The sequence below is a fragment of the Ochlerotatus camptorhynchus genome, unplaced genomic scaffold, assembly GCF_037179485.1.
Source record: "Ochlerotatus camptorhynchus isolate MF236.1 unplaced genomic scaffold, CSIRO-AGI_Acam_v1.1 ptg000185l, whole genome shotgun sequence".
Classification (NCBI taxonomy): Eukaryota; Metazoa; Arthropoda; class Insecta; order Diptera; family Culicidae; genus Ochlerotatus; species Ochlerotatus camptorhynchus.
The window spans coordinates 439,214-451,254 of record NW_027040675.1 but is presented as its reverse complement, the minus strand read 5'-3'; the positions used below and the strand labels follow the sequence as shown (position 1 = coordinate 451,254).

Below are 12,041 nucleotides of genomic sequence, written 5' to 3'. Positions count from 1 at the left end.
TACAAGAAGCATTTGTGGTGGAGCGTGTATGAGTTCAATGTGATACGATCGGGCCAAAGCTTGCGTGACAAGACGAATTCTTCCACCGACCCGTAGGACGGCAAAGTGAAATTGGTCTAGAAACACAGAAATCGTGATTAATTTGCTTTTACTATGAACTACCTTTCCAGATTTCAGACGGTTGATTTCATAGGAGAAGGCTTCTCGTTGACCGATGCTGGTGAGGCCCAACGTTGATTGTTGAAGTTCTTGGAAGGTCAATCCTCCGAATCGGTGCTCCTTTCGATTTTTCTTTCGAATGTGGTCGATGAATCGTAGTACCCATGCCATTGTTCGTTGCATTTTCCGGAACTTGCTCTCGATCTCGAACAGGATCTCGATTCCGGGAGTTGCTCTGCAGGTGTGGGTTGTGGTTGGATTGGCCAAGGTGAATTTATCTTGCGCAGGAATGGCGGTCCTGTCCACCATTGGTCACAGTGTCGCATCTCACTAGGTTGGAAGCCACGCGAAAGTACGTCTGCAAGGTTGTCGGGGAAACGCTCATTCTCGTCCTTGCACAATTGCTCCAATACCCGCGTCACCAGAAAGGGCGCACAAGCATTGCCATAGGTGACCGTTGCCAATTGGTACACCTGCAAGAAAGCATCTGGATGTGATTGCCAGAAAATTTGCTGGTACGTGAGATCAAGTAACCTGATGAGAATCTGCCTGAACATCTGCGTTATGTCAGCTGTGAATGCGATCTTCGGTATTCGGAACCTCAGCGCAATATTAGCTAGCTTTCTTCGGACCACGGCACCGACGTAGAGGAAATCGTTCAAGGAGGTTCCTGTTGTTGTGATGACCGACGCATCGAACACAACTCGTGTTTTGGTTGTTGTGCTTGCCGGATTGAACACCGCGTGGTGAGGCATGAAGTAAGCGCTATCAACTGCCTGATTGATCTAGATCATGTGTCCTTGCTCATAGTAGTCTTCCATGAATGCTCGTAAACGTTCGGGTTGTGAATCAACCTCCTGTCGACCTGTACAAATCAGCGCAATGCCATCTTCTCACTGTCGCCTAGCTCTCGGATGCTCTTCTTTAGCGGAATTCCAACTTCGTACCGTCCGTCTGAAAGTCTACGGCAAGTATCCTTGAAGCTTTGTTCAGCTGCTTGCTCTTCTTCGGTCATCTTACGTGGTTCGGGTATTGCCTCCGTTTCCCAGAACTTGCTGATCTGCTCACTCAACGCTTGGTTTGTTACAACTCCACAATGGTTCACGGAAGATTGCTCTGCTTGCTGTTCGGTTACTGCACCTCCAACTACCCATCAAAAAATGGTCTCCCAACAGCATATCGATTCGTCGCGATCGATTGAACGAATGATCAGCCATTACTACATCTGCTGGGATTCGCTCGCTACCTGAAATAATCGTATCGGCAAATCAGTTGTGACCTTTTTCATGACCAGGCACTCTAGATTGAAAAAGGCATCGGACATGAGAGCGGATCGTTGTTCTGACCTTGCTCTTGATTATTTGTGGTGTCCTAGAAACACCTACAATACAGACGTTTGCATTTGATCTCGGTAGCTTCAACCCATTCACAATATTTGAGGTGATCAAATTGTGCATTGACCCACAATCGAGCAAAATTCTGCAGTCGATCGAGTTTCCATGGGCGTCCAACTGCCGTGTAGCGAACGTATTGACTTGCTCGGAGGTTCGACAAAGAGACAGTCCCAACTAACGAATTGATCAACGAAGTAGACGGAACAGATGTTGATCGAGTTCCAGAGTTTGTGGTCAACGATGAAGAATCAGATTCGTGAAGCAGTGTGTGGTTCCAACGGCCACATTTCCGACATGAACTTCCTTTGCATTCATGCACGTGGTGCTTAATTCTGAAGCAATTCAAGCAGAGCCAACCAGCCGTCTAGGAATAATACCTGAGAGAACATCCGTTCCCTGAACATATGCAAACATATCCTTAATTTCTACGAAGTTCCATATTTTTGTTCCAAACTCACCTAATTCTACAATGATCTTAGAATGTCTATGAAATTCACTGAACGTCCAGGAAAACCTTCATCATTTTCTATGAATATCCACGCACATCTGGGAAGTTCCCTGATATTTAACGAAGTTCAAAAAACTTCCAGGAAGTTCATTGAGCTTTCTTGTAGTAAAATGATCTCTAACAAACTGCTCCGAAGTTCCCCAAACTGGAACGAAGACGCCTGAAGCATGCGCAGTTCCTAGAAATTCGCGTCAAGTGCTACGAAATTAGCTAAACTCCTTCAAAATTTTCTACATTTCTACGTTTCTCGTTGATTTTCCGCGACTTTTCCAGAGCTTGTATGTAATTCCCAGAACTATGGAAAGGCCATCAAATAACAACGAAGTGCCCTGAAATTAAAAGAAGGTCCTAGGACAGGATTCCTGAATGTAACAATGTTTCCTTATGTTCCTTCGACGGAATTCCCCAAATTTGAACAATATGAGAACTAATGTATCCTAAAGTCCTCTAAGTAAAAGTATGGACGACTGTCAAAAGTTGTTCCAATCGAACTGTCAAAATGCACTACATTGCTCGATTGGAACAACTTTTTTCAGATGTGTGGTGACAGTCATCCATACTTTTACTAGAGAGCTTTAGTTTATCGTGGTCAAAATCCGAGTCTCCAGCTAGTGTGCTTTCAGATACATTATTTAGTCTGGGCTGCTTGCCTGTTTGTCAGCAGCGGTTTCTATAATCTACTAAATTATACTTTAATAATGATACAACCATTCTCCATTGAACTACGCTTCCGTGTTTAACTCACGTACTAAAACCAAACACTTTCTCCTTCTCCCTTTTTTTTCGCAGGGCCAAGCCGCGCCTCTCGCCGATCGGCGGCCGGCGGACCTACACCGAGGACGAACTGCAGAGCGCACTGCAGGACATCCTGAATGGGAAGTTGGGCACCCGGCGGGCCGCGGTCCAGTACGGCATCCCACGGTCGACCCTCCGCAACAAGGTCTACAAGCTGGCGATGGAACACAAGCGCGAAATGCTGCACAACATGCCCCTGTCGGCGCTGGACGACGACGACGACGACGACAAGGACTCGCTCGAAGACGACGTCGGCAGCAGCAGCAAGCAGGACGCCTACCAAATGAAGTTCAAACAACAGCAGGCCATCGCCGAAGCGTATCTCCACCTGTACGGTGGCAGCAGTAGCACTGCGAAACACGAGCCTACCTCCGCTCCGTCGACGCCACCCCAGCAGCAGCCAACGCCGGAACCACCGATGTTGAAACCCATTCAGCAGCCGCAAACCCCTCAGCAAGCATCCGCACTGCAGACGGCAACGCCACAGTCATCTCCACTGGCAGCCGCTGCCAACAGTTTGATCGACACGAACATCTTGTATCAGCTGCAAAGCCTTCTGCTGGCGGGCTCCCTTCCGCGGCTAACGAACACAGCCGCACAAACCGGTAATCCGGATGAAGCGTCAGCTGCCCAAGCAGCTCTCGCAACGCTTCCCGAACTGCTAAAGAAGCTAATCCAGCAACAGGAATTGATCGCCGAGCAGATCAAAAAGGCCGCCAGCAGCAACGAACCGCAGCGACCCAATGCGAGCACTCCGACCCTGAACAACGGTCAGCCGATCGATCCACGGCTATTCCCGTACCTCCAACAGCATCAGCAAAGCAAGTCGCGAACGGCGTCCGGTACACCGGAGACAACCACCTCCTCCATGGACCTGAACGATGGCGGAAGTGACGATTCGCAGGTAATACTGAAAATTCCGTCCTACAAGCCAGTCCCCGGGCAGGCACCGCTACCGACCACTGCCGCACTGCTAGCAGCCAGTAAAAACGGTGACCATCACAACCTCTCCACTCCCTCGCCGCCGATCAACAGCGCACCCTCGGTACGCGATCTCAGCAGCTTGGTCGGCGGACCTGGTCCCAGCACCAACAGCTCCACCCCAAGACCAGTACACACAGCTAGTCCCCAGCAACCGACCTCTGCCCAACCACCAAACCACATGTCCGTGATAGCGCCACCTATGGGCGGCATCCGGCCCCGAAGTAATTCCCAATCGCCACCCAGCCTACTCGGCGGAAAGCTATCCATCAGTGACGTAATAGCCCGGAGTATCAGCAAAAACTTCCAACAACATCACCAGTCCGATCTGCTCAAACAGCAGATGGAATCGATGGAGCAGCAGTACAACAAACGGCCAACCATTTCGGTCATCAAGAATCTGGGCGGTACGGACATTTCCCGCTTCGGCACCAATCCCAACATCAGCCAGTTGACTGCCCAGCAGCTGGCCAACACCGGCACCGGTGGCAAAGGAACGAGACCAAAGCGCGGCAAGTATAGGAACTACGACCGGGACAGCCTGGTGGAAGCAGTCAAGGCGGTGCAGCGAGGCGAAATGTCGGTGCATCGGGCGGGCAGCTATTACGGCGTTCCACATTCCACTCTGGAGTACAAGGTTAAGGAACGGCATTTGATGAGGCCACGGAAGCGAGAACCAAAACCACAACCCGGCTTGGATGGGTTGAAGACCGAATTGGGCGGCACCAGTAGCATGAGGAGCATGGATAAAAGCAAGAACATGGGAATGGGGTCAAGTGCAAAGACGCAGCAGATGAAGAACCAGTATCCGGGAGCGTCCCCGAACGGTGGATTGAAGATGCCGATGTTCGATCCGGCGATGACTCCGCAGCTACCTTATGCATCACCATTCCTGTGGCCACATCCAGCGGCTGGATTCTCCGGGCTACCGATGGATTTCGGTCGGCAACCGGGTGCGGTGGGAGGAGCCGGTGGATCTAGTGGCGGTTCGGGTGAAAACATTTTCGCATCGCCGATCATGCAGAGGTTTCAGCAGGAACAGCAGCAGCAGGCAAGCAAATTGTCCGGTGCGGTGAGTAATAATAGTGGCGGCAGCGGAGGAGGACCGAAAACGGCTCGCGAGCTTGCCGAAAGTATATACGACGGCACGAGTACGAACGGGTCGTTGTTGGATGATATCATTCGGCACAGTTTGGACAAGAAACCGGGTGAGATGCATCACGGGGCGCTGTTCGATCAGTTGATGAAGAACAACAGCCTCCGGTCGTCGTCGGGACAGTCCTCGGGGTCGGAAGATCCCTCAGCAGCCCTTCTTGCCAAGGTCGGCGCCAAGCGCAGTGCCACCAGTCCGCTCAACTTCCTACCGGAGATCATCAAACGGGAACGGGCCAGTCCCAGTGCGTCGTCCACCTCGTCGACCGGTAGCAAACTCGGTTCCGTCAGCTTCAACGACCATCACCTCCAGCAGCATCAGCAGCAGCAGCAGCAGCACCATCAGCAACAACAGCGACATCTCAATACCTCCAGCGATTTCGAGAGCCATCGAGCGGAACTGCTAGCCAAGGGTAACCTGGCAGTCGAGAACCTCATCAAGCTACGTGAGGACCTCACATCGATGTCCGCGGCGCATTCCCAAATCCGGACGTCGATGGAAGATCAACACAACGGCGGTAAGGACGAACTATCACCATCCGTTAGCGAGCAGCAGCAGCACCATCACCACCTTCTCTCGCAACGGCTCGTTACCAAGCTGCCAACCGATGACGGCAGCTCATCATAGAAGTGACTGCCACCAGAGGCGCTGCTGCTGTGGCGCTCCCACACATTTCTAGGTTAGAAAATCTAAAAAAAAAAAAAAAACAGCAGAGATGTAGTTCAAATATTATTATTGTAGTTAAAGTGAATAAGTGGTAACAAAGGTATAGTCGAGAAGGAGATGATTGCAATTTATTGGGCAAGTGTTAACACAGTTTTTATCCACTCACTCACGCACGCACTCGAAAGCGAGGGCGCCCGTGTGTGTGTGTGCGCGAACGCAAAAACGAAAGAGAGCATAGCCAACTCTTTCAAAACTGAGCGGCAACAAAGCAACCCAGAAAACGGAGAATCAAAATAGCGAAATCAAGAGATGATGATGATGAAGATGATAATGATTTAGTGAAGAAGGAAAATCGCGAAAACTAGCAAAAATGAGAATTTTTAAAGATTAAGAAGAAGAAGAAAAAGAAGAAGACGCAAGTTTTTTGACAATCGACAAATAGGCTCTTGTAAAATTCCTCCCTTTCACCAATACACAGAATGCAGAATGCAAAAACAAAAACGACAGAAAATCGCATCTTTCGGACTGCTCCATCCCTCCCTCCCTGAACAACAGCTAAACAGAAGCAACAACACTTGAAAATAGTAGTAGAAGAAGAAGAAGAAGATGAAACAGACATACAGTACAGTGTCGAATACAGGAAGTCTGATTTTTATAATACGAAACGCGGACGGAAGCGTGTGATGATGATTATTTTTGAGACCAGGAAAGCACGGAAGATTTTTTATCATTTTACACATAGGCAACATCTGAAGCAGATACGATAGGTAACGGTTAAACATCAAGGTTTAAATTTCGGCCCGGCCGATTAACCTTAACATTTTAGGCCAATAATACCCGTTTCCCATTTTTTTTTTTTGTTTTATGTTGATGAAAAACGAAGGCTGTCAAAGAAGGTAGAAGAGTGAGGGTTTGGAACAACAAACGATTGCGTGTCCCCAACAGATCGAGCTCCACGCCGCGGCGGTTGACACAATTGATTTTTGATTTGCCAATCAACAAATTGAAGCGCATTGGGTGCCATCAGGGCTAAATTACTTCCATCATCGTACGCACACAAGCACCAGCACAACAGTGCAATAAAAATTATTCCCCTGACGGGCGGTCAGCGAAAAAAAAACACGAAGCGAACATTTAAAAAAAATGGATTAATTAATCTGCATTTGTCATATCAGAGCCCGGCTATCAAATGGAGCTAACGGGAGCTGCTGACTGCTCCTTTGAACCGATTGACGACGACGACGACGGGGCGACAAAGGGCAGTCTGGGAGCAGAGATTGTCATAGGGTCGATTTTTTCCTGTGTAGGTAGGCGTTGGTTTTTTTTTTACAGCGGTTGCTTTGATGCGTCAACCGCACCGAATCAAGGTGGGTTCGATTGGAGAGATTTTTTTCGGAAAAATAAATTAATTAGAGTTTATTTAAAACTGAACTGGGAAATTCAGAAAATTGTAAATCAAGGCTGCTCATACGTGGGCTTCTTGGTTGGACGCATTTGAATTTTGCTTAGGCTAATTAGAAGCCCTTAATCTAAATCTTACTTCCACAAATAGATTGGCATTTCATGATAATTTACAAATTGCAATGCCAATTTTTCAATTAATGGGTTATTTGGACAATTTCAAAAGTAGCTTTGGCATTTTCGGGGCTTCTATCATTTAATTTCAGGACTATTTTGGTGTAGTCTTGTCATCTTGGAGTTTTTCTAGGCCATTGTTCCTTGACTGAGCAATTGTTGGCGTTTCAAGATTATATGGCCATCTTGAAAATAGGCTTGATAATGCAGATTTCAAAAGTGCAAACGGTGAGGTATGGGATTGAAATTTTTGCTCTCAATTAAAGCCTTCATTATTTGCCTTTGCTTTTTGCACTTGTACTGCCCCTCGGTAGAGTCAAATCCAAACAAAGCAATGAGCCAAGATCCTTGGAGCCGTTCCAGTTGACTACCGATAGTGGATCAAGGAGGCATACAACACCGGTTTGGATGATATTGACACCATAAATGCCTTCGACGTACTCCGGTACCGGTACAACGAAGTGAGCCAAAGGTTCTTGCCAGACAATGGGAACCCAAACCTACTGGCAAGGACCGAGCTGTCAAGTAGGAGTACACCCGAGACTGGTACCAGGTGCTGTTGCCGAAACCTGTCGTCACGAAATGCTAAATGTTATTCAATGACGATGTTAACCGGTTGACCCGGAGAAGGATCGAAACCTTGCCAAGATTAACAACAATATAACCTATAAAGGGTGTCATACATCAAATTGCATCACGGAAAAAACGCTGTAGAAAATTACCTAGTTGACCAACATCTGGCTGCAGCTTCTTTTGTTCGGAAACCCACTTTTTCTTCATGTCTCAGATTTGACCTCCTTGGGATGCTTCCGTAGTGCCTGCTTCATAATAGCCCAGTATTTTTCGATGGGCCTTACTTCCGGTGCGTTGGGGGGGGGGTTCATGTCCTTGGGTACGAAAGTGACTCCAGTAAAACATTTGAATAGTGGCACGAAGCTAGATCCGACCAGAAGATCGTAGGGCCCTCGTGTTGCTTCAACAGAGGAAGCAGACGCTTCTGTAGACACTCCTTGAGGTAGATCTCCTCGTTTACAGTCCCGGTAGTCACATGAGCAGATCGCTTGCCAAATCATGTATTTCTTGGCAAACTTTGAAAGTATCTGCTTCCTTACTTCCTCCGGAACATCAAACTTGTGCTGGGCGGTGAAGAACACTAGCCCCGGAAGCTGCCGGAAGTCCGCCTTGATGTAAGCCGCATCATCCATGATGAGACAATGAGGCTTCGTCAGCATCTGGGTGTACAGTTTCCGGGCCCGTATTTTGCCGTTCGTCACGATTTGGAGCCTTCTGCACTTTGTACGTATGCAGTCCCTCCCGGTCCTTGGCTCTCGGAACGAAAGACTTGGACAGATTCAACTTTTTGGCCACATCCCTGACCGAAGCATTGGGATTCCGCTTAAACGCTTTCACGACACGCTTGTGATCCTGATCACTAATAGAACATCCATTCTGACCGCATTTCTCCTTCCGTTCGATGCAAAATCAAATCACGACTTTGCTTTTCGGATGACGCCATTTTTTTCAACATTCGAAAAACTGACAGCGATAAAAATGCAGTGTAAACAATAGACTCTAAACTACTTCTACCCAAATTTTCAAGAGAACATACCCAATGGGTAATGTGGAACACCCTTTATGTACGAATGTACGTTTTGAAGAGGCCAAGGAAGAGGCGCTTTTGGGCACTGGGTGACATCTGTTGTTAGTACCGTCGAGTGAGGATCCCATGGCAGCAAACATACTCTTGCGTACACCGCTTCCGGAATGCCTGATTGGAGATTGGAAGAAACGCTACACGAGAATCGTGTTGGCCACCAATCCATGCCGGCTGCAATACTGCACCCAAAGTAGTTTGCCGGGCTGGAGGATTATTTCTCACGCACTCTCATCAGCCAAGGAACACTAGTAGCGCTCCATGAGATGGCTTTTCCCGTCCACTGGAGCTACGATGCGACCATGTTTCTGTATCCACTGCCATCGGTCCAAGAGTTCAAAAACAGTGATCTTCAAAAAATACCGTTCTGAATGGTCTGAAACACGAGATGATCATATAGCTGAAATAAGTAGGAGTAGGTAATCGTTTATCTGTGATTCGACAGAGGGTTAAAAAGTCAATAGACGTATTATATTAAAGATTCCAAATTTTTAAAAATATTTGATGAAAGTAGTTCAATTCATTGGAAAAATATAAGCGTCTTAACACTTCTTTCGCACACTAATGCACCATTTAAATTGAAGGGCCGCGACCAAGAGGGGAACAGATTAGTGGGAAAACAAATCACCCATTCAGAGGAAACATGTCAGAAGGGTATAACTCGAAATGTAAACAATGACTTTGAGCGTCAATTTCTCTTGAATGACCACACACCCACAGGAATTTGACTACACCATCTCATAAAACAAACATTGTTCTGACAGATGATTTAGTTAGTTTGAGTGGGTCTGTTGTCATTCATAAGAAACCGACGATCCAAGTCATTGTTTACGTTTCGAGTTAGACCCTTCTGACATGTTTCCCCTGCATTCATCCCTGTGAGCTAGATAGAGAAAGGCGATTAAACGTCAAAAAGGTCTACCACCTTACAGTGACAAATTTTGGAATCGACCTCACTAAGCCTTTTTTTTCAAGATGTTCGCTTTTGGAGGCCTATTGGCATTGACGGTGACTCTGTAGCTCTTTACTTCTATGGCAAAATCCATAGGTAAACGTCAGACTGTTCGTGAAAAATGACGGACTACGTACTATCCTTTCACTCCGTCGAAAAATTCCCACAAGAAACTGTCAATCTTTGCTAGAAGAGACGATTATTCGACGGTGCCGTCAAAGCCAATAAGAGTTGACACGCCGTTTGAACGATTCCAAGGCCATTTTGGCGTTGTGCAATCGGTGAAGAGTATAAGAGCCAACTATGCCTTCTCTTTCTAAGAAAACGAGGTGCAACGGAATCATGTTTGCGTCGATTCAACTGTCAGCTTCAACTTTACACGTTGTGAATAGTCTCGCTATATCAAACTTACTTAACGTGAAAGACTTCCATCCTGGGCGGCTGCTCGCTTTTTTCTTGACCCAGGCCCAGGTCAGATTCCTCTCGACTTGCTTTATTTCCTTGTTGAGGCTCCGCCGCCATGAGCTCCTGGGTTTGCCTGTGCTGCGATGTCCTGCCGGATTCCAATTCAGCGCTTGCTTGAAGATTTCGTTTCCGTCCCGTCGAATTTCTGTTGCCATCGGCTTTTGATGACATCGACCATGGAGCTCGGCACTCGAGATCCAGTTGAGAGGCCACCAGGCACGAATTATATACCGCAGGCATCGGTTGATGAAGACCTGCAGCTTCTGTACGTTCTCCGCTGACACCCAGATTTCACGTTCGAGTTGAAAGTTCGGATTTTGGTGCGTTGACTTATCTGGTTTGATCTCCATACGTTTTATGAACTCGCAAAGCGCCGTCCGACGCTATTTGACTGCCAAGATATTGGAAACTTTCGACCTTCTCCACTGCTTGCCGTAAAGTTGGAAGGGTTGCCCGTGTTGACATCCAACGATTTGGTGCAAATCGAAGTCGTTGAGATGCTCCATGGTGATAGGATTGTTTCAATTGACGCAATGAATGATTCGAAAACTGCTTCCTTCGTTTTTTTCCACTTTCACTTCAATGCGGGCTCATTTGACTTGTCACGCATCGCGTCGTCGAGCATGCAAATATAGTATCCGCACAATATCGGTTGCCGATAGGGATGGCATCCGGATTATATGTATTATGGAGTCCAAAATGGCGGCCATCGGGGTCGAAAAGTCTCAAATACCCTACAAAATACTAATTCAAAATGGGTATTTTCGGAACGGCTACGACGCGAAGGTGCCGAAAATCGATATCCAACGCCATTTTGGAATTAAAAATAGTAACAATTGGTTTTCGGAAGTGTCAAATACCCTAAAATATGGGTATTTTAGGAACGGGAAAAACGCGTAGATGTCAAAAATCGATATCCGACGTTATTTTGGACTCCAATATGGCGGCCAACAGGATTCAGAAAGTGTTAAATACCCTAAGATATGGGTATTTTAGGAACGGGGACAACGCGTGGATGCCGAAAGTCGATAACCGACGCTATGTTGGACGCCAATATATCAAATACCATACAATATGGTTAAGCTCGGAACGGGGACAACGTGTAGATGCCGAAAATCGGTATCAAATACCACTTTGGAATCCAAAATAGCGGCCATCAGGGTTTAGAAAGCGTCAAATACCGTACAATATGGGTATTTTCGGAACGGGGACAACGTGTAGATGCCCTAAATCGATATCCGATGCCATTTTGGAATCAAAATATGGCGGCGCCATCAGATTTAATCAAAAGTGTCAACGCGTAGATGTTGAAAATCGATATTCGATACCATTTGCAGGCCATTTGACACTTCTTCTGAAATCGGAAGCCACCATGTTGAATTACAAAATGGCGTCGAACATCGATTTCTGGCTTCTAGATGACACCTCGATTCCAAAAACCCCCACATTGATCGGTATTTGACAGTATTTCACAGTTTCTCTGACCCAAAGCCGCCATCTTGGATTTAAAGACGCTGTGACATCAATTTTCGGCATCTACGTCTCTTCGCCATTCTGAAAATAACAATATTTTAAGGTATTTGACACTTTTCCGCAAATCGGAAGTCGCCGCCTTGGATTTCAAAATGACGTCGGATATCGATTTCCGGCCTCCAGACGCCATTCCGAATCCAAAAGTACCTATATTGATTTGATTGAATATTTCCCATTTGTTCTGAAATCGGACGCCGCCATCTTGG

The 12,041-nt window shown here is 47.0% G+C and overlaps 1 protein-coding gene across 2 annotated transcripts in view; it reads left to right on the top strand.

Moving 5' to 3' along the window:
• Eip93F (Ecdysone-induced protein 93F) overlaps positions 1–11,027 on the top strand; it is a 574,027-nt gene extending 563,000 nt beyond the window's left edge. For both annotated transcript variants that reach the window (XM_065223166.1, XM_065223167.1), the window contains one exon: positions 2,851–11,027. In XM_065223166.1, the coding sequence (XP_065079238.1) occupies positions 2,851–5,617 (2,767 nt within the window). In that variant the 3' untranslated portion in view covers positions 5,618–11,027. The remainder of the gene's footprint in view (positions 1–2,850) is intronic.
• The last annotated feature ends 1,014 nt before the right edge of the window (positions 11,028–12,041 follow it).